At 40.6% G+C, this 23,350-nt stretch overlaps 3 protein-coding genes and 1 non-coding gene across 6 annotated transcripts in view; 3 read left to right on the top strand and 1 right to left on the bottom strand.

Annotated features, from left to right (window-relative positions):
* Positions 1–1,327: 1,327 nt before the first annotated feature.
* On the bottom strand, positions 1,328–1,401 carry Trnai-gau. The gene has a single exon. It is a non-coding gene; the product is annotated as a tRNA-Ile (tRNA).
* A 436-nt stretch (positions 1,402–1,837) lies between these two features.
* Positions 1,838–8,055, top strand: LOC109470547 (discoidin, CUB and LCCL domain-containing protein 2-like). Its single transcript, XM_019769512.1, has 9 exons — positions 1,838–2,017; positions 3,612–3,931; positions 4,285–4,429; positions 4,969–5,157; positions 5,612–5,701; positions 6,024–6,114; positions 6,546–6,689; positions 7,102–7,185; positions 7,531–8,055. Exons 1-9 carry the CDS (start codon positions 1,918–1,920, stop codon positions 7,664–7,666), a joined length of 1,299 nt encoding a protein of 432 aa, XP_019625071.1. The 5' UTR covers positions 1,838–1,917; the 3' UTR covers positions 7,667–8,055.
* Positions 8,056–10,948: 2,893 nt separating this feature from the next.
* LOC109470674 (neuropilin-1-like) lies at positions 10,949–18,528 on the top strand. Of its 3 annotated transcripts, none has more exons than XM_019769701.1 (5): positions 10,949–11,224; positions 12,041–12,229; positions 12,676–12,800; positions 13,449–13,602; positions 15,147–15,310. In XM_019769701.1, the coding sequence occupies exons 1-5, from the start codon at positions 11,146–11,148 to the stop codon at positions 15,293–15,295; spliced, it is 696 nt and encodes a 231-aa protein (XP_019625260.1). In that variant the 5' UTR covers positions 10,949–11,145; the 3' UTR covers positions 15,296–15,310. The 3 variants fall into 3 exon arrangements, with proteins under 3 accessions (XP_019625260.1, XP_019625259.1, XP_019625261.1); XM_019769700.1 differs by having other exon boundaries at positions 12,035–12,229; XM_019769702.1 differs by lacking the exons at positions 12,041–12,229; positions 12,676–12,800; positions 13,449–13,602; positions 15,147–15,310 and adding exons at positions 16,688–16,790; positions 17,011–17,163; positions 17,783–18,528.
* A 2,871-nt stretch (positions 18,529–21,399) lies between these two features.
* Positions 21,400–23,350, top strand: part of LOC109470678 — an 8,393-nt gene continuing 6,442 nt past the window's right edge. The window contains exons 1-2 of the mRNA XM_019769708.1: positions 21,400–21,601; positions 22,905–23,107. Coding sequence (XP_019625267.1) covers positions 21,514–21,601; positions 22,905–23,107 — 291 coding nt within the window. The 5' untranslated portion in view covers positions 21,400–21,513. The remainder of the gene's footprint in view (positions 21,602–22,904; positions 23,108–23,350) is intronic.

Genomic DNA, 23,350 nt, shown 5'->3' with positions numbered 1-23,350 from the left:
TCGTACATGTATGTGCGGCATTCTAGCCTTGAACTTCAAACGAAACTCCCCTTGTAAACATTTACGCACAAGTGTGAAGTAAGCTCGAGGGGGAAGTTTTCGGTTACAATTCGGAAACCCCTTGGGAAGCCCCATTGGGGAAGCACTTAAGAATGAATGAAGACCGACCTTTATTGTACACACATACCCACTGGGTTAAGTGTAGGTCACAAAAAAGGAATGCTTAATGCTTAATCCTTACAAAAAAGGAATACAGATAACGTTACATATATACATCGTTAAGTAGCTACAATCAAGTAAATTCGATTTCTTCTCGTTTCTTAGTAATGGCAAAAAGGTAAGAACAGATATGTTTCAATACAGAAGGTTTGTCTAAGCTCATTAGAAATACAAATATATCTGTACAGCTTAGATGTATAAAGAAGGGGAACATGGATTGTATCAGATTATAAAGATCTACTCTCTCTTTGTAGTACAGCTTACATTCTATAAGTATTACAAAATGTTTCTCATCTTCGATTCTTCCTAGATCACAGTACCGACATATTCGTTGTTCTAGGGGAGTGCGGTTATGTTTAAGATCGCTTTGGAGAGTTAACATCCCGTTGTCAAGTTGAGCCGAGTGCCTGGTGTGCTGTTCAACACATACAGACTTTCCTTTCATTCGTCACTACAAGGGCCAACACTTTGTTATGACGTATAGGTTCTACATATAAATAATTCTAACCCGCTCATCTGTAACCATTTCCCGTGATGTAAGAACTACATACAGGGGTCTCCCCGGAATTTTTCAGAGGGGAAGTGCTCCCTAATGTGTTGACGCCACTCCGACAAAACAAAACAAAAAAGTTTCATGAAAATACTCCGTATGAAAATACTAAGAGGTCGAAAACCTAAGAGGTATAATTTGGGGAGAGGTGCTAGGATTTTGGGGAGGGGGGAAGCACCCTTGCTTCATTGCTTGGAGAGAACCCTGAACTAGTAGTAGGACGTAAAGGACACTTTTTTAAAACATCATTGTTAATATCTTACCGCCTAAATGTTGCATATATTAAGATATTAATAGTAGATAGTTGGTAATTTTCTCACATTACTCCTCACCACATATGTACATCATGACCATCTAAGATTGCTATTAGTCCATAAGAGGTTAAGTAATACATTACTGCTACAGTCATACGTTATACGTGTATTATTAGTAGGTCACATAAAATATCATAGGCAAAAAAATTGAGTGAAAAAATGGTGTTTGCTAAAAGTCAAATATATTTCTCAAAAGATAAAATGAAGTTAAACCAAGGAAAAATGAAAGAAAGAAAAATTGAATTGGCCAGCACGGGGGTCGAACCCGCGACCTTCGCGTTATCAGCACGACGCTCTAACCAACTGAGCTAACCGGCCAGTGGATGCCAGACGGCGTAATCTTACATAGTTATACAGTAATTCGAACAATTGTATAACAATGATTTGACCGAATATTGTGAAAATCTGACAGTAAGTTTTGTTACTTCGACATATTTGCCTATATAGAAATAGATTTACTTCAGAAAGGATTCTATGTGAGAATTCTAAGCGCTACACAATACTACTAGTACTATATTACTAAGTACGCCACCTTACGAATTTAATACAAACTGCAGTTTGGGATAAAAAAATTGCCGATTTGAGTAATTTTCTACTGTTCAAAGTGCGATTCAGAATAGTCTTACCTGAAAGGAAAGGGCTTCTTTGTTGTAGGAGATAGTGGATTTGTATAGTTTACCCGTCATTCCTCACGTGGTAACAGGTTACTCAGAAAGCGTGGGCGAGCCACTTCCTTCTTTTCCCTTCTCGAAACCACCGCTAGTTACTTCCGGGTTTGTTTCTCTAGTGCGAGGGCTCACATTGTCGCATGTTGGGCAAGACACAACACTATCAATGGCGTCTACAAGTCACTCACGAGCTTACACAGACCTTCTAGGCTACCTGGTGATTTTCGCCGTGGCTATGGATGTGGCCACAGCAAGCATTCCGGCGAGTGAGTATCGATATCTACACAGAGATGTGTAACGTTACATGTTGAATTGTCCCTAAGTTTCCACCCGTTTTCGAAAGTAAATCGAATGTTTGAGACTCTAAGATATGATTTACATCTATTTCAGTCGTGCTGCCGTATTCCAGATCCAATATCAGTTTGGTAAATTCAAAAGCTCTCTCCTATCTCCTTATTTAACACTATACCGTGCTTGAAATTGAGTGTCGATATCGACACAGAGGTCACAGTGTAACGTTACCGTGTTGAATTGTCACAATTGTTTCCGCCGATTTCTTTCAAAGCAACGCAAATGTACACGGCGGTCAATTTCTAGGGTAAAGTTTCCAATTCTACGGAGGGGTATCAGGTTACCGGGGTTCCACGCGCGGGTTCCGTGGTGCCAGTCTCAACGGTAAACATTATTTTCATCAGTTATAAACAGTTTCACGGGGACTCTCTTGTTCAAATGTGATAAAATCCGCACTGCATATAGCTCAAATGTTGGTGTTTTTATTACAATGCTTAAATGTGCGTGAAATCACTCTCGACGCGTCGAATGCTTATTCTAGAACAATCGACGTCAATAACCAAACAACTGATTTAAACCGACCCCAAATCTCTCCGAAAATTCCATATTTTTGCATTTTAGAGAACAGTATAACAAAATTAAGATTTGAGTCGGACAGTTTTCTTCATTTCAAAGTTAAAGTGTTGGTAAGATAGAAAAATTCGCCCAAAAATGCACTTTTTCAACTTTCAAGACGGATAATTCCAGAACGCCGCCATCTTTAAAAAATCCGTCCGACACAGATCGAGATTTTTGTCTTACCTACAATTTAAAACGTTTTTGAGGTAAATTGAATTTGTTTTTCTTGCGGTTTAAATACCATGTTTGCACTCATGTCAGGTCGTGTGAGTAAGTACAGGGGGTAACTTATATCCCCGTAAACAACAATTACGATCTTCAAGATCACACACGATAACGGCAGTAGCTTCGTTAAATGTTACATATCCACCATAAAACAGGGCATAGATATACGGTACCGAAATTGGTTTATATTTGTGAAAAGGTGATTTTTTTACTGTTAGGCGGTACCGTGTAAAAACGGGCTTGAAGCCGCGGGTTTACTGTACATGACCGCGGGTAACCCCGGATCGAACGAACGTTCGGTTCGATTGACGTCATATCGAACATGATTCGATTCGAATGACGTCATATCGAACATGATTCTGTTCGATGAAAAGGCTGGAATATTTGGGCCCAAATTTGACCATCGTGGTACAATATTAATGTACATGTTTGACAGTCTAAGATATGATGGAAATCTTTGTTAGCCGTACCTCCGTAGACCTGAGACCGAATATCAGTTTGATGAATTAAAAACGGATCTCACTCTCCGATGTCCTTATTTAACATTATAGACCGTGCTTGAAACTTTCAGTTTGGTCGCCTGGTAGCACATTCACATGACCTCACATGACCTCACATACACTCATGATCTTGTGATCATGACTTAAGAGTACTACCATCGGCCTGATTTTATACTTGTAACGTATTCGATAGACACCATTATCTCATGCATGTGTTTTGTTTCAGCGTGCGGAAGAGAACTTGGAATGAAAAATAATGACATAAGAAACGACCAGATAACTGCTTCATCAACGTACCAGTTGGCTGGCCAGGACCCATGGAGCGCATTTTATGCAAGAATAGGGAATAGATACGCCTGGTATCCTTCTGTAGACAATAAGAATCAATGGCTTCAAGTCGACCTCAGGAAGCAGATGGTGATCACCGGAGTACAAACACAGGGGCACTATACGAGGGCATTTGGTTCCTATTATGTGGAAACATTCAAGCTGCAATTCAAAACTGATGAAACTTCTAGTAGCTGGCTGGACGCTTTTGATGGGAAGGTGAGTGTACACCAGTGTTCGTGCGTGTGTGCGCGTGTGTCTGTGTGTGTGTCTGTGGTGTGTGTGTGTGTGTGTGTGTGTGTGTGTGTGTGTGTGTGTGTGTGTGTGTGTGTGTGTGTGTGTGTGTGTGTGTATGTGTATGTGTGTGTGTATGGCAAAAAGAAGAACATGTCATGTAGTTTACATGCAGTCCACATTGCTAATTTCCCTAGTAGTGATCATGAAGGCGGGTATGTAAAAGTAATATCCAATCAAATATCAGGTGGGAGACTAAGCTAGACTAAGTTTTTTGTGGTCTCCCGACGTTTCCTTCTCAGTAACGTTTTTCGTTAAACGTTTTTCTTTCGTTATAGGAATTTGAAGGAAACAACGGTGCGAACAGAATAAAACACAACAACTTTACGACGCCCGTTGTCGCATCAGCCATCAGATTTCTACCACTCACGTGGCATGAAGGAATCGCTTTGAGAGTGGAGATTCTTGGATGCGACTTGTCAGGTACGGACAGTTGTACTTTATAGAGTTCTCTATCTACTAGATTAATTTTTGGAGGCACTATATAGCTTCGAATTCTATGTTCTTTATATATTATTTATGAACAACATTCACAAGTCATCAGAACTTCATTATATGGCTGTACATTTTTTGTTTAAATGTATTCCAGTTGCAGAGGTGAGGTATTGGTTTTCGCTTGTCTGTTCGTCTGTCCCTGTTGTGTATTTGTGTATGTTCAATTCCTAATGTACATGTACACAATATACCATAGTTCTGCTGTCTTTGTAGTTAGACTGGAAAATGTTGCAAAGCTGTACGGGTTAGGGCTAATACTAGGGTAATATTCCAACATGTAATCACAAGACGTGGTGACGGCACACGCACTCAAGTTTTTTCAACTTATGTTAATGCCGCCACCAACACAGGGGACAATACAATACTCATTTTCACCTGAGCGAAGTGAGGAAAGTCGTGTAAAGTGCCTTTCCCAAGGGCACAAGGGTAAAGACAGTCATCTCTGATCCCGTCTTTTCTTATCTTAGACATTACCTGCAGAGAACCCCCTACAATCACCAACACTTTGATCACGACGAGCAGCTCTAGTGATTCATTCGGAGCATGGAGAAAATACGAATGTGCTGCTGGCTTTACTTCACCCGCCCCAGACTACGATTTGATCTGTGGTATTAACGGTGCCTGGTACTGGACCAATGGAGCACCTGACTGTACAAGTAAGTGAAGTAAATAATAATAAAAAATAGTGTATTTCAATATTAACATTTCAATTTTTCAACTTATATTAAAGCCACCACCAACACAGGGGACAATACAATACTCATTTTCACCTGAGCGAAGTGAGGAAAGTCGTGTAAAGTGTCGTCACCACGTCTTGTGATTACTTGTTGGAATATAAAAAAAATATTTCAATTTTCCGGTTCAACCTCACGTGGCATACATGTAGTATTACTGTATTAAGAATTTCATTGTCAAATTTAATATTAACTATAGATATTTTCTATCATGATTGTACGTACTTCTATCCCTTTTAGAAGATATTATGGTGTACAGGCCGAGTCATTTGTATATCCAGCTCGTATATCTGCTCTATATCTGCTTCTCCTATGCTTACCTTATGAAGGATTATTTACTTTCGTTCTCTTATTGTTTTGTTCTGTTACTTTGTAGGAATCCCGACTACAAGATCTACCCAACTACCAATAAGTACGGTGCCTTTGGTAAAGATCACTACAGAGTCGACGGCTGGCATAGCAGCAGGTATGGACGTATACGTTAACATGTCAACTGATTCTATAGAAGTCTATAATCATATATCTACAATATAATGATTGTTGTAACATACTAATGTACCAAAGAAAAGAATAGGAACCTGGTATTAACTCCAGTAGTTTGCTAATGTACAGTCTGATTCTCCTGTTTACTCTATCTCAATCTCTCTCTCTCTCTGCTTGTGTTTCTTCTATTTTCACTATAACTAATTTGAAATGATGAGTTGGTGAAACTGTTCCGTTCCTCTGGGATGTTAAGATTCAGAACAAATGCTGCTTTGTGTTTCTAATCATGTCATTTTCCTGACCAGGTTTATCCAGCAATATAATTCCCATTGCTGCAGGCGTCGGTGGGGGTCTGGTCCTTCTGGTGGTCATCATCATAATAGTCGTTGTGTGTAGGTAAGGAGTGCATGTACTCGGTCTACTCTAAGTTTTCCTGACTTTTCCTTCATGTAATTAACACATTTGCCTTGGTTTGGCGCACAGGCCATTGTGTTATCAGGCAGTTACTAGTAGTTTAAACTGGCTATATCTAGCCTAGCCTCCGTAGCAGGCTTATAGAATTGGGGGCTTGGTGGTCTTCGGCTGTTTTCTGATAAGCCCAGTTCTAAAAACGGGGGTAATTCAACCAGGCCGGCTATGTTGGCTATATGCAATCAGAAAATAGCACATAAAAGAGCCCGAAGACCCCCAAAACCCCCAGTTTTTGGCATGCTATGCTGTATCTAGCCTGTGTTACATAATCTCTCGCTGTCAAGCACTTAAAAGAGCCTGGCTAGTAGAAGGGTTTGCTAGAAGTGTGGTCAAACTAATTTGTTTCTGTCACTCAGAAGGAAACGCCAAGGCAGATCGGATACCGTGAAGTTAGAGGACCTGTCGGGCCCTCGAGCTCCCACGTCAACTGGCGCGGAGGAACGTCCAGAGGAAGTCAGCATGGTGCGCAACGACTTGTACGAGTGGGAAGACGGCACAGGGTAGGTGTGCTACCACAAAATACATATACTTTTCGGTCATGCTTTAAGTAAATTTCCCCACTTCAGATACTTGACAAGTAAGGAGAAATTTATGTTCCTGTTAGCCTTTGATAAACCAAATCTAACTTCTCATACAGCCTCATACAATTACTAAACCGCATTTGCATTAGTAATGTGCATATGTATATGTACTTGTATATGTATATGATTGTAATCTTGTAACCTGTGCTTAGCCCAGTGGGGCAAAAATGTACAATAAAGGTCTTCATTCATTGTCTACAATACAGCTATGCAATCATAAATGGGATTTTGCTAAATTTGTGCAAGATTAAAAACAACACTTGGAATTATTACATTACATAAATGTTTGTCTATGAAAAATCACAGCTGAAATGGGTTCTTCTTACTGTAGATCCACAGGAAGTCGCCAGGGGGAGCACCCAGAGGAAGTCGGCTTTGTGCGCAACGACGTGTACGAGTCGGTCAACAGGACGGGGTAGGTAGTGTCTCTAGATCTGCTATATATGATATATACTGTGTGGACAGTTACATATTACTTATACGTACGGTACCATGATAGTAAATATAAATAGTAAACCAGTAAAGATATCGGAAGCAGCACTGACTACCATTTCTTTTTAAGGTTAGTGCAAGGTTTAAAAATAATCATTTGTTATTGGTGTTGAGTTCCAAGGTGATGATTTAGGATATCTTTTTCTTTTTATCGGGTATCTGGTGTTATTGTCGCTGGCTGTACACTTGCCACTTTCTTGTCTTGTCAGTTCTAGCCTTGATAGCGGAGCATAGCTACGTTAGTAAATTGATGGACTTTTGTCTACAGGGACGAGTCATCGAACGTCACGCTCCTACCGGCCCACGAGGGAACTGCAGCTCTTTATACAGCTGTCAATAAGAATCGTCAGGGTGCTGACGACACGGGCATGGTGGAAAACATCATTTACGAAACACGTAACTGAGATCATAGTTTAATAACTGAAGTCTTTTAACCCTGCTATATATGCTGTGACGCTTGCACTGCTATGTGGCCCAAGGGGCAGAGAAAAGGAGATAGGCGCTGCCATATACACCATATATTGTGGAAATGACTTGCGGCATTGTTTACTTGGCTAGTGGATGATAATAACGTGAATGGTTTTGTGTATAATTTTACTGTGAAAGAAATATGCACCACAATAGCTAATATAAATTTTGAAAATTATCATTTCAGTGGAAAAGATTTGGATTAAGTTAGTTTGGACTAATTACTATGTCAGTGAAATCTTTTTGTAGTTTGTCAGTGAAAATTATGAAGTATTTTGTATGTATATTATTATGACATTTTGTGCAATTTTACATTGATATCAACATGGACTATATTTTGGAAGCTAGTCAATACGACTTTGATATAAACCAAGCTTTACAGTATGTGGTCTGTGTGTAATGCATTCAACACACGTGAGTCACCGCGTCAACACTATCAACAAACAGGACGGGGGGCGGTATCCACTTCCTATCACCTTTGACCTTTTGCTTACGTCACGTGCACTTCCGGCAGGTGACGTGTTTTCAGGGTCATTAGGCCCTCAGCCAGTACTAGTGTCTTGACCAGAGAACTTGCCGAAACCTTAAGCTTGGTGCATCTTTAATACTCGTTGCGTTCAATATAATATAGAACTAGAGAAGTAACATTTGCAAAGCAAACGCATAATGTATATACCTTCGGACATGGTCTGCCCTGTTAATTTTTACTCAAACACATTCACATACATGTACTTCGAGTATATGGTGACAGGAGTAGAGCAGACCATGAAATTGCAACATTATGTAACCTAACACTAGTCACCATGGTGACAGACGTCAACAAATCATGTCATTGGCCAGGTCAGAGGTTAGTGTTTGGAACAGAAGAGGAGGAGGAAGAAACTGAGTAAAAACAAATGACGGTTAAGTTTAATCCTTCGTCTCAAATACCAACCAACTAATATGCCTTACGGTAAATAAACACTCGCACACGTTCCTCGAGTCCCTGCAGGAAGCCCCTCAGACGGCAAACCGCACCAGCTGTACCCTAACGATAAACACGAAACTCAAAACCTTCTCCCGTGTCTGAAGAGTGTTGATATAACCCTAAACACGGTAAGTGGTGAGGTGCGGAGGTCAAGGCGGATATGGGGTGATTAGTTAGCAATCTCCAAGCAGATCCCTTTCGGTGGCAAAAAGACAGTATCAAATTGGCCAGGCAGTATCCATTAGTCAGAGAAGGTTGGCAGCCACCGACGGGTGGTGGCATGGAGGTAGCGACAAAAAAACGGCAATATATAAAAGGTAACGAATATTCCCCCACAACCCCATAACAAAGAGTAATTAGTTAGGATCTAGTGCCGAAATGGTAGCCTCTTATAAAGCTCATCAGGAATATATCGCAAGAGAACAGGCAACAACATCACCACTCAACACCTCTAACATTAGTGACCGTGTAGTAGTGTACGAATCAACAGAGAGGCTTTACAGAAATGTCAGGTGAGTAAGTTACTAACACAAGCGGCTAGCTGGAGAGGTCCCGTTTAGGTAGCCTACCAGGCTTCGGGAGGCGGTTGGAAAAAGTAGAAATCGTCCAAACATAAGATAGCATGCCGATGGTCCGCTAGAGAGTACACTTTGCCGCACCCAAACTGTACTCTCTAGCGGACCAACTCCCGTAGCATATTATCTCTCTATTTAGCCAATTTCTACTCTTTCCAGCCGCCTCCCGAGGCCTGGTAGAGGCTACCTAAATGGAACCTCTCCAGCCGATTGTGTTACTCATTTGACATTTCTGTAAAGTCTCTCTGTTGATGTGTACATTGCTACACGGTCACTAATGTTAGAGGTGTTGAGTGGTTATTCTGTTGCCTGTACCCTTGAGATATATTCCTCAGCTTTAAAAGCCCTAAAGTTGGCAAAAGGGATTTCTGACCGGAAAGATTGGCCCACGAACGTTGGTATTTTTCCTCCTTAATTTTAGTACAGTATTACCGTAAGAAATCGGACCAATTGGTTCTCTAAAAGTAGTATTTTGCATTTGCTGTTTTCAGCAGTAATATACATACTGCACAAATAATACCAATTTATTTGTAGTACAGAACGAATGTTTCACAAGTATTGCCAGTAGGTTAAGTTTTTTGAGGGGGATGCAGTTCATTGACCCCTGGAATGAACAATTTGCAGTTCTGTAATTCCGTATCGTAAAAGAAGGTGTCATAAGTATTTTGGTAGCTTCAGGCTTTATTAGGGGGTGCCACCATTCAATATAGACTGAACAATATAGAGTTCTACGTATCGTATTTCACTTAGAAAACTTAGCAATTATCACTTTTTATGATACATTTCGAATTCGTTGATCAAGATAACAAAAAAAGAAACACCCAGCTTATTAAGATTGTCACTGGACAATATCAATAAATAATCCAATCGTTTTCCACAGAAATATACTAGACTGGACAGTGTATTTCTATGTCTCGGCCAATGTTATGACTGTATCGAATGCCGTACTTGTAGGAGCCGGTGTGTTTATCCATAAACAGTTAAGTCATTCTCTACCCACCATCAAGCCAGATACATGATCCTGCTAAAATACATGACTCCGACAATACTACTTGGGAGTTTCCAATATACCTGAGACACAGGGTAGGAGGGGTTTGGTCGTGATGTGGGAGACTAACCTAACCCAACTCCAATTGTAAGTCTAACCCTAACCCTGAACAATGATCCCAACTCTAACCTAATCTCCAAGCAGATCATATGGTGGCAAGGCAGTATCCATTGGCCAGAGGAGTGCCCATTAGTCTGTGGCTGGCAAAACTCCTCTGGCTAACGGATACTGCCTTGCCACCGAAAGAGATCTGCTTGGAGATTACTGAAACCCAAATCCTAACCCAAACCCTAATACCAAACCTAACCCAGCACGTCGGCAGAACGTACTGCGCCTGCGCAGAGCCCTGTATTTTCACGATTTTCGGTGGATTTTTGGTCAACGTTGCATCAGAATTTTGCCTGTTGCAGAGGATATTCTTTCCGACATAACATTTGGAAACTACTGTCGAAATACTAACCTTATATGAGCGAATACGACCTTATATGAGACATTCTGCCGAAATGCTATGTACAATACATTACGGGTTTAACGCAGGTGCAGTGCGTTCTGCCGACGTGCTACCTAACCCTAACCCCAGCCCTACACACCTGACCCCTCACGTATGTGGCAGCTCCAAAGGTTTGGCCCAACACCACACCAGCTGCAGGATGTGCCGAAAAACACAGGGTCATGTGATTCCATGTTGATCTTCCGTTCTGGCACTTATAAAGAAAGGACTGATTCCGCTCAATCATTTCCTGAGGACAACCGGCGAAATCACTCTCAAGTTTGAAAACAGAACTTGGAGGAACTTTACCGCTCAGTCGGCATTTTGTAAGCGAGATGGAACTACAGATCGTGTTTGGAGTACTGATGGCGTCTATAGTGGCGACCTTAACGGTTCCGTCTACAGCGGAAGAGGGTGAGTTTTTTTAAAAAGACGTATATTTTACACTGTCAGAAGTTTGAATAGCATCCTGAACTTGAAGTTCACACAAACATTTCGTTCATTTAAAGACATTGACTCACTCAAGACAAAATGTTCTGAATGGTCTCTTCTGAATGCATTGTAGTAAGACCAGTCAAGTGTAGTACAAATGTACTCGACTTCTATTTGTTTTGATATGACTGATTATTTGGCTTACCTGTGTAGTGATACGAAACGTCTGCTATATGAAGAAGCAGTTGCACTGGTACTCGTAATTTTAGAAGTGCTTACAAAAATAGTTTGATAGCTTAACACAACGGCGTCACTATAGCTATTTTCACCTTTTTTAAATACTCGTATATTCTTCTATCACGGAAATATACAACGTTGCAATCAAAGGATAAGTTTTCAAGTGTTTATCTATTTCTTTATTTCGGTCTGTCGAACGCTTGGCAAATGAAATCTGAAACTAACATACGTGTACATAAAGACTAAATACATAATCATTACAAAGGTATTCCAGACCTGTATTTTGTATTCCTGTACAGTCTGACTCAAGCACAGAGTGAACTACTTTGTTACGAGTGTTTAACAGTAAGAAATCTTCCTACACAATCTTCAGTCATCAATCTTAAAAAAAAAGCCAAACACAACAAAACTAGTACCACGTACGTATGTAGAATGTAGTACAACTTTGCACATAGTCTATCATATCATTGTATCTTCTTTTTTCATACATGTTGTTTGTACATGTATTTTCCATTAGCCCTTGCGCATGTATTTGTTGCAATAAGCTTTCTATAGTTTCAGACTGCCGTGTAGAGTTGGGGATGAGATCTGGCGCGATCCACGACCAGCAGATCTCGGCCTCGTCCTTCTACGGGCCCGGGTGGGAGGCCCGACACGCGCGGGTAGACGGTCGGTACGCCTGGCGCCCGGCACAGCGGCACAGGCACGAGTGGCTCGCCGTGGACCTGGGGAGAACCGTCAACATCACAGGTTATACTTTATAATCTTTGGAAATTTTTAATTGCAGGAGTTTTTTAAAGCTTTCTAGTGATGATGCCCCAACTGTGCTTGATGGTAAAGATTGCTTCATTCATTGCTTCATTCATTTATTCATTTATTCATTGCTTCATTCATTCATTCATTCATTCATTCATTCATTCATTCATTCATTCATTCATTCATTCATTCATTCATTCATTCATTCATTCATTCATTCATTCATTCATTCATTCATTCATTCATTCATTCATTCATTCATTCATTCATTCATTCATTCATTCACTAACTCACTCGTTCGTTCATTCATTCATTCATTCATTGACTCATTCATTCATTCTCACTCACTCACTCACTCACTCACTCATTCACTCATTCATTCATTCATTCATTCATTCATTCATTCATTCATTCATTCATTCATTCATTCATTCCTTTAGGTGTGATGACACAGGGACACCTCTCCTACGAGAGTCCCAGAAGACCGTATTATCTGAAACGTTTTGAGTTGGACTTCAAGACGCAATATGACGAGGAATGGACTAGCTACAAGATAGATGGCAAAGTAAGAACACATTACACACTATAGTAATATTACATTTCCTAGCAGATGCATGTTTCGGCTCAGTATTGTTGGCATGGTGTGCTTTTCTATGGAAGCATACATGTATACTATATAGAGTAAAGTGAAAAATGAGGACCACTAGAAGGAAGTACTAGTAAACACCTACCCTATATCTGCTTGGTTTGTACATTCGTACTAGCCTCGGTATAAGCCTCGTGGGGTAACACACCACGTGTTCAGTCAATCTGTAGTGCCTCGCGTAACCTCAAGAGGATGGTAGCGAGGTTACATTTTGCACCTCATAAATGTCTACGGTGTTATTTAGATCATCCAAACCATCTAATGTCATGCCAAGACTGAATTGAACTTATCATGTTTACTGAAGGAAAACATATTGTTTTTGCTACGTTTCTTCTTCTTCCTTTCCAAACAGTGACCTCTGACCTGGTTAACCAGACTGTCTCTCACCATGGTAACTGGTGTCGGGTTACATCTCACTGTCACCATATATAAAATGTGTTTGAGTAAGTATTAACAGAGCAGACCACATGCGAAGGCAAACATTATGCATTTGCTTTGCAAAAGTTACCCTTCTAGTGTATTGTATATTTTCTTGAATGAAATGCCTGAATTGTCCTTCTTTCCAAGGACATCACATTCGATGGAAATAACGACACAGGGACAGTGGTGACCAACATCCTTCCAGAGCCTGTTTTAGCCACTGCACTTCGGTTTCATCCCGCTGGGTGGCACAGTAACGGGTTTGCGCTTCGGGTGGAGATACTTGGATGCAGTTTATCAGGTATGTGTCGTTTAATGATGAATGAATGTCAGAATGAAGACCTTTATTGTACAAACATACCCACTGGGTTAGGTACAAAGGTTAACTTGAATACACAAATATATATATAACAAGATCAACCTAGTACTAGCACTACAGTCTGTTACATAATTTCGACTTCTCTTCGCTTCTCTGTGATGTTGAAAAGATAAGAACATACAAGTTTAAGGATCGGGGGTTTGTCTAAGTTCATTAAAAATGTGAATTCATCTGTATTACTGAGGTGTGTAAAGTGGAGAAACATCGATGTTATCCGTCTATAAAGTTCAATTCTCGCACTGTTACACAAACTACATTCTACTACAAAATGATGATGATGATGAAAACCTTTATTGTACATTCATGCCACGACGGGCTAGGTACAGGTCAAGGCCTAACAGACACATAACAAATGTATATAGAAAAATGGAGATTAAAGATACACTACTTGACTTAGACATACATACATAAGGAATATACAAGGGTACTATACAAGGCTAATACAAAGTGTTCTAGCTACTGAGCTAGTAAATTAGAGTGTGGTCAACTTCTCGCTTTTTTGTACAATGGAAAATGTGGGAACAGATCATGTTTGTGATACAGGGTTTGTCTAGTCACAACTTAGATTGGGACTCAACATACCTGAGATTGGGACTCAAGTTTGTATGTATGTGTGCATGTGTGTATGTATGTACGTTATGCAGTTATTACCTCAGTCCATAATAGCATACATACATGAATTGTCCCCTGCTCCATTCATAGTAATGGTGCATACCTTGCCACAGTGCTTACATGTAGTTCCTAGTCAGCAATACATGTCAACAAACTACAATGTTAAATTGTAAATATTTATAATCCTTCCACCATATCAGTCTCCAAACAGATGTTTCAGTGGCCTCAAAATACAGTATCACATTGGCCAGGCAGTATCCATTAGCCAGACTGCCACCCACGTCAGCAAGAAAGTTCATCTGAGTTGGTAAATTACATAATGAAAATTTTAAACTGTTCTCCAACTCATAAATTTCACTCAACGGAATTTTCGACTGAATCACTCAGTCTTCCTCAGCTATCTGACCCAAATGCTGTGGACACGTGATTTTCCCACGTGTTACGTCAGCAAAGGGTCAAAGGTTGTCTGAAGTCGATATCGCCCCCCGTCCCGGTTGAGGAAAGGTTGAAGTGCCCTGATGCCCCCCACATGTACACAGTCTGACCAATGCACACTGCCTGGCCAATTTGATACTGTATTTTGCTGCCACCGAAACATCTGCTTGGAGATTACACCATATCGAGATCTATGTTTATAGTTAAAACTTTTACCAACACAAAAAGTTCACAAAAAGTTCTTTGAAGCCACGTGACAAGCATCACTGGGTCAGTTGACTGAGGAAGACCAGAGTGACTGATCGAAAGCTCTAGGTGAGAGAACTTCTTTGTGTTGGACCAAACGTTTTAACTCTAAACATGGAACTACCAACACAGATGAGCTTTCATGATAGTACACCATATCTACTTGCTAGAAGTGCCGTCGTCAGAGCCGCCCAGTCCTATAGCCACAACAACTGTACCGCCATTTCCCGCCAAAACAACTCACGCTGCTGGTAGGGCGGAAGGAACAACTGTACATGACTCATCAGCATGGACCATGGGCTTCCAGGGTGAGAGGGAGTAGCCTCGACCACGCTTCGGGAAGGCGACTGGAAAGAGTAGAACTTGACCGAATAGGGGGAAAACATGTCAGGGGAGTTGGTCCGCTAGAAAAGTACAGTTCGGGAGCGGCAAACGGACCAACTCCCCCGGCATGTTATCTCTCTATTTGGTCAATTTCTACACTTTCCAGCCACCTCCCGAAGTCTGGTAGAGGTTGGAGAGGGAGAGGTATAAGGTTGGGCTTGAGGCAGAACTTCCTTGGGCCGTATGTTGGCCCTGGCCCCAAAGAACTTGCATACTGGCAACAATATGAATTGTAGGCTGGCTATACAAATATATGATGTCACTACATTCATACAAATTAAGTCATTACTCAAACGCACTAACTTCGAATTCGGTGGGGAAATGGTTACAGACTGGCCAATTTGATACTGTCTTACCCCCACCAAAAGATCTGCTTGGAGCCAAAACGCACCAGTTTGGAGCGTAATGGTCCTAACTGCACATCAATATACTGTCGCTAGTTGGCGTTCCATAACCATCATTTTGAAGCCTATTTACAGCGCATTTTCCTTCAAGGCCCTTCAACACGTCATTCCAGACTAATTGATCGTAAGCTAGGCGCCAGACCATGTGTCAGCGAAAGGTCCAGTCTAATCGATTCTCTGTATAAAAGAAGACAGCCATTTAACGCTTCAGCTCCTGCGAAACAATCAGCAATACTAATCTCCAAACAGATCCAGGTAGTAGGGTGGCAAAAGACAGTATCCATAGGTCAGAGAGGGCCCAGTACAGCATCTACCAGGCTTCGGGAGACGGCTGGAAAGCCGAGAAATTGCCTAAATGTAGAGAGATAAGATGCCGAGGGAGTTGGTCCGCTAGAGAGTACATTTTGCCGCAAAATATACTCTCTAGCGGACCAACTCTCTCTCGGCATATTTGGCCAATTTCTAGTCTTTCCATCCCGCCTGGTAGAGTCCAGGTCCGATACCCCCTCTCTGGCCAATGGATACTGTCTTTTGCCACCCTTGGATCTGCTTGGAGATTACAACTGACGAACTTTATTGCACATTTTTGCCACACTGGGCTAAATACAGGTCACAACAAAACACGATTAACAGATACATACAAAATAAAACTAGCTATCATTAGATAAACTTGTGCTCGCTTTTCAGTTATAGTAGAGATAAAAGAACAGATATGTTTTTCGATGGAAGGTTTGTCTAGTTGCATTAGGAATATGAACTTTTCTACAGTGCTCAAGTGTATGAAGTAAGGACATAGGTTTTGCACAAACCTATACAGATCATTTCTCCCTTTACTATACATCTTATCTACATTCAATAACAAAGTGACATTCGTCCTCTACTCTATTCAAATTACAACATTACCCCTGTTTCTGTTTGTTGGATAGGGGCGACAGAAGAAGACGATGTCATCTCAATCGTGGCTGGAGCTATTCTGGGATGTGTGGCCCTGCTGATCGCTATTCTTGTCTGCGTGCTTCTGTATAGAAGGTAGCCACTACTTCATTCTTTAGTTGGGTTACATCATGTTGTAATTTTATAGGAAGAGGGATTTAGACTCCTGTCTGACCATATATAAGAATGTGTTTGAGTAAGAATGAACAGAGCAGACCATATGGGAAGGTAAACATTATGCATGCTATATTTGCTTTGAAAATGTTACCTTTCTACATGTAGTTTGATGAATATGCCTTCTACCCTGTGTACGTAGGAGGAAAATGATTGGTTCACCAGAGACAGAGGCGGACCCCCGGTACGACAACGTCATCAGTTACAGCCGAGTTCTGGAAGAGTCGACTTTGGACCAACCAGAACAGGACAATCTGGTGTGGAACGACTTCTACGAGTCCGCTGACCAGAGGGGGTGAGTTTTACGTTTTGTACATCACTAACTATACATGTAAGGTATCGTGCCACTTTTTGGCGATATTTTAACGTTTTTGGTGTGATAATGAATGAATGAACTTTATTGATCGACAATCGTACATAGTACAATGTGTGGCAGTAATACAACAATACTACAAACTACACTATCTTATTACATTTCTTACTACAAACTACTGTCTATACAGTATATGGGTTACAATGTTCATGTATTGATGATATGGTCTCGCTTATGAAAGAAAGTGTACAGAAATTGGCCTACATAAGCAGATATGGTAGTTGGACACGACAATAATGCAGCTAGCTGTCACTCTACACTCATAGATATCTTTGCGTTTTACAAGTACTAGTGATAGTGTTGGGGTCTATGTCATTCTGGTAGCATGCATGTGTAAGGGATAATATTGATGAGTTGCCAAGACTAAATATGCCAGATATTGGAGAAACAAGCTTGTGTCAATTATTGGAGATGGCCAAGAACCATCCATGTCCCTTCAGCTATATTTGTCAGATGGTCGATCACACGTGTTCTTGCCAAAAACGAATATAAAAAAAAAGCTTAACATTTGTCACAATTCGTACTTTTGTGCGTGTTACAGTGGCGGGGCGGAGTACGCCTGTGTCGATATACAGAACATCGCAGAGGACAACGAGAAGACGGAGGTGGAAAATGATCTTTATCAGTCTCACGGAATATAAAAACATTTCGTCCAAAGTCCAAATATCCTCGAAACTACTAGCCTGAGTGTCAGCCTTGGTAGCTTTCGTCCGCTGCGGAAAAGTCCTGTATCCTATACTTTACCAACCTGATGAAACTACTTTCGGATGTATATTGCTTGCTTACATGACGCTTGTTATCAACAGTGATTGACAGCGCATGGTGTTAATTGAACTCAGACTGCTCCACGTGTGCCGGCAGTCCTGAAGAGAACCACACTAATTAAACATCATCAGTCTAAGCCTACAGAGTCATCATCGCTCTATCGCGTTATCAAAGTAAAATGAGGGTGGCGCGAAGTAATTACATATACGAGCGAGATGGGATCTTGATCTATGAACAAAATTGCGATTTCACAACTTGTCATTTGTTTATCTTTCAACAAAGTTGTTATTTCATCAATCACACTGCAGTGACATAACTTTGAATCTGTCTCTGTTTCATGCTTGTTTGTGATATCTGTACGTTCACAAGTAAATAAAATGAGGGTGGAATGAAGTAATTACGAGCAATATTGGATCTTGATCTATGAACAAAATCCACCTTCCTTTGAGATTTCACAACTTGTCATTTGTTTATCTTTTAACAAAGTTGTTATTACATCAATCACTTTCCAGTGACATATCTTTGAATCTGTCTGTGTCTCATGTTTGTTTGTAATATGTGCATGTTCACAAGTAAAATGACGGTGGAATGAAGTAATTACGAGCAATATGGGATCTTGATCTATGAACAAAATTCATTTTCCCTTGCGATTTCACACCTTGTCATCTGTTTATCTTTCAATAAAGTTGTTATTTCATTAATCACTCTTCAGTGACATATCTTTGAAATTATCTCTGTTTCATGTTTGTTTGTGATATCTGCACGTTCACAAGTAAATAAAATGAGGGTGGAATGAAGTAATTACGAGCGATATGGGATCTTGATCTATGAACAAAATCCACCTTCCCTTGAGATTTCCCAACTTGTCATTTGTTTATCTTTCAACAAAGTTGTAATTTCATCAATCACACTGCAGTGACGTATCTTTGAATCGGTCTCTGTTTCATGTTTGTTTGTAATATCTGCACGTTCACAAGTAAAGTGAGGATGGAATGAAGTAAGTACGAGCAATATGGGATCTTGATCTATAAACAAAATTGAACTTCCCTTGCGATTTCACACCTTGTCATCTGTTTATCTTTCAATAAAGTTGTTATTTCATTAATCACTTTTCAGTGACATATCTTTGAATCTGTCTCTGTTTGTTTGTAATATTTGCACTTTCGCAAGTAAAGTGAGGATGGAAGGAAGTAACTACGAGCAATATGGGATCTTGATCTATGAACAAAATCCACCTTCCCTTGAGATTTCACAAATTGTCATTTATTTATCTTTCAACAAAGTTGTTATTACATCAATCATACTGCAGTGACATATCTTTTAATTTGTCGCTGTTTGTTTGTAATATTTGTACGTTTCCTTATTTTTATTGGAGTTTATCTACATCCCACCCTTGGTACTCTCCAAGCAGAGGTTTGGGTTATTTTGGCGTGTTTTTAGTTTTTTTTTATCGGGGTTTCTTTTTCACCCAACGCAACCTCTGCCGGCAGTCAAATGCGCTATAAACCTACTCACTTCAACACATTACGGTCGTTCTTCAAGTAAGTGCGAACTGCGGTCAAAAAAAGAGAAACCCTGATAAAAAAAAGCCTAAAAACACACCTAAGTTAAGCCAAAACCAAACCTCTGCTTGGAGAGTAACCCTTGGCCACCGGCCGATTCTTGACATTCATGGACATCCCCTCGTCATAGGTCAATGTCCGAAGTAAAATATAATAGACACGTAATAAACCAATCGATTCATGTCTTCATTATTTTGTCCTCAGGCTGATCAGAAACAACAATAATCCCTTCATCAATCATCCCTGTAGTTAATTAACTCTTCAGTCGGTTGGATTCATAACCGATGAATGAAATTATTTTTCTGTGGGTGGCCCATAGGATATGCATCATCCGATATTGAAATATGCTATACCGAGGCAAAAACGCTCATTTCCGCTCCTCTACGTGACTCAGACAGGAAAGCAGTTGAGTTACACCCTTCTCTAGTCTCATATGTGGTCACTTTCATAATAAATTCCCTAAAGTATGGTTGTATAAGATATAGGGCCTGGCAACATTCGTCGTGTGATCTTCACATGATCCATGAGATCATTCTTGGGTCGTCTTACGAACTCAACAGAAAATACTGTCTTAGATACTTATCGACATCTTTTTATTAATCGTACACACAAACAAAATACAGGGCGTAGTGGTGGCGCACTAAAGTTAGGAACTTATTTTGACATCACCACTAAATAAATACATACAATAAAGAAAATTAACATACACTTATACAATATAAAATATGTACAAAATTAAATTAAGCGCAAGTCCGGTTCACCACGCAATGATTGACCTTTAAAAACGACCTTTAAAAACGTTCTGTTGAAGTAATGAAGTTCTGGGTAAGTGATAATATGTTGGAGTTGACAACTGATGAGTACATAGGACTACCACGGAGTAGGAGTACGACATTTTGTTCTGTCGTAGCCTGATAAAAATTCGCACAAATCTCCACGACGGTTGTGACCAAGCCATAACAAATGCTACTCTCCGATATAGAAAATGGAAAAGTTATTAATACAAACCACACCAGGCTACACATAATGATTTCTTTAAATTAAGGAGACATTGATGAGGCCATACATATCAGGGCACTCCAGCCATCACTTAACAGAGACGGTGGACGATATAAACTCACTGGCACGTTTGATGACGTCATTCATTATCCTGATGAAGGCGACAGTGGGGGTTGGAAACTTGATCTCTGTGTAATTCCTGTGTTGAAGTAAAGGTCAACATTTTACTACTTTTACACAGTTGGTTTGGGGTTAGGACCAGGCCACCCAGCTTTTGTTATGAAGGCGACAGTGGTCGTTGAAAATTTGATCTCTGTGTAATCCTTGTGTTGTAATAAAGTTGAAAATTTTACTATGATTTCTTTAAACTTTTACGCAATTGGTTTGGCAGTTGGTTTGGGGTTAGGACCAGGCCACCCAGCTGGCGTTACTTGCCGAATATATCCCCCACTCTAGCCAGGGTCTTCATAACAGGAACTCGCACGAACCTTATCAACCCTTCCCAGCCGGCAGGGCGAAGTGAGGTTTACCGGAACCATGCCGTTTCCTTTTGTGCAACGTGAGTGAAAATAGCCCCTGGCGCGTGGTTAGCTAAGAGGCTATGTATGAGGTCTGTGAAAGGATCTGTAAATCTCACACGAAACTTAAATTCTCTCCCTTTCAAATCATTACTTTAATAACTTTTTCATTCCATTCTTATTGGGAGCTGGGGTGATAAACTTCTTTGGGTGTATAGGTTTTCTATATGAAAAAGTTTGCATGTTACACAATGCGTTCACACAGGACTTGGCACCCACACAACACCCTCATAACTCAGTACCACTGTGGAATATACATCTGCCAACATGTCTGGACTATTCATTGTTTGAAACGTTCTTCAATATATCCCTGGCGCCACCCATAACACAGTCTATCGCTGGAATTAGTTCCTTGATTAGCCCAGACCATGACTAAGAACGTCATTGGTTTTTGGACGGCCACTGTTGTCTCCCTCCTGATGATATTGGACAAGGGTGGCTTTGCAGTCGAAAATGGTAAGTCGTTTTATTGAATTTCGCTTGCGAGAAAGCTTTGAAATCCTTGCTATCTACCGTCTGTATATTACACAGCACTATTTCACCAGTTTCTCTGTTGCTCCTGAGAGTGCCTTTGAGCAGATTTTGGCTGCCTCAAAATTGGAACAGCCGATGGCAGTTTGAAGAAGTGACGATGATGTCATCTTATCTTAAACGCTTGAAGGCTGAGGAGTAGACGATGGATTTTATTTGAGCAGACTAATTAGATTATTTGCCACACAACCTCCAAAGGGTTTAACGTCTCTTGACGTTGGTATATCAATATAGTTGTCACGCGTTGCATATTCCGCCAATGTGATTGCATCGCAGCAATTCTTAAAACATTTTGTTGAAAGTAGGCAATAGAAAGCATTAACGCAAGGTTACAGTTATTTTCCATGCAGACCATATATCTGCAATCTTATTTGACTAGCTTGGGCTATGCTTGACATTCTGTGAAAGTAGTGAAGGCCATTGAACCGCACGGATACATGCGAGATAGGTACAACATATCCAGGGGGGGGGGGCAAAGAAGTCATACGAATTTTAAATTCACGGAATTCATACGAATGTTACGAAATGCACACTATTTATTACAAGGAAACATACTAATTTTACGAAATGTATACTATACTGGAGTAACTTTATGAAGTGTACCTCCCCGGAGACATGATGATGATGATGATGCATACTATCCATTACTCGGAAACATACGATCCTTACTGATTTGGTGATACAGGTGCAGGTACCCAAATTAGTAAGGATCGTACATTTCCGAGTAATGGATCGTGTGTATTTTGTAAAATTCGTATGTTTCCTTGTAATAAATCGTGTGTATTTTGTAAAATTCGTATGTTTCCTTGTAATAAATCGTGTGTATTTTGTAAAATTCGTATGTTTCCTTGTAATAAATCGTGTGTATTTTGTAAAATTCGTATGTTTCCTTGTAATAAATCGTGTGTATTTCGTAAAATTCGTATATGGATTCCGTAACATTCGTATGAATTTTTGGCACCCATTCATATGTTGTTCCTATATCTCATGTATCCAATGGCCTTCACTACTTTCACAGAATATAAAGTTCATGGCCAAAGCTAGTCAAATAAGATTGCAGATATATGGTCTGCGTAGAAAATAACTATAACCTTATGTTAATGCTTTATATTGCCTATTTTCAACAAAATGTTTTTGAAAATTGCTGCGATGAATCGCTTGGCACCCCTGATATCAGCAATACCAGTAGAAGTTTGGACTTAGTGCTGATCGCAGCGGTTTTTCCCAGATTGTTCCAACGCCCTGGGGATGCACTCGGGCGGGATCAGGGAGGGCCAAGTCAGGGCCTCCAGCAGTCGCGACCAGCTCTACGCCGCAAATAACGGTCGCCTAGGCAACAGCCACGCCTGGATCCCGGCCTTTAATAACAACACGGAGTGGCTGCAGATCGACCTGCTGATAAAGCGGAAGGTGTCAGGGGTTATCACTCAGGTCAGGAAAGGGTCGCTTCAATATATGGTATATTCATGTATAGGAGAAGCCTCTACCAGGCTTCAAATATTTCAAGACCCAGTACGCACAGTTATGAAAAGGTCTCCTATACTAGCCCCTACCAGGCTTCAAATATTTCAAGACCCAGTACGCACAGTTATGAAAAGCTCCTATACTAGCTTCTACCAGGCGTCGGGAGGCGGCTGGAAAGAGTAGAATCGGCCAAATAGAGAGACAAGCATG

The sequence above is a fragment of the Branchiostoma belcheri genome, unplaced genomic scaffold (genome assembly GCF_001625305.1).
Source record: "Branchiostoma belcheri isolate BF01 breed outbred unplaced genomic scaffold, Haploidv18h27 scaffold23, whole genome shotgun sequence".
In the NCBI taxonomy this organism is placed as follows: Eukaryota; Metazoa; Chordata; class Leptocardii; order Amphioxiformes; family Branchiostomatidae; genus Branchiostoma; species Branchiostoma belcheri.
Note: the sequence above shows the minus strand (reverse complement) of the source record. Positions and strands in the feature narration are given on the sequence as shown.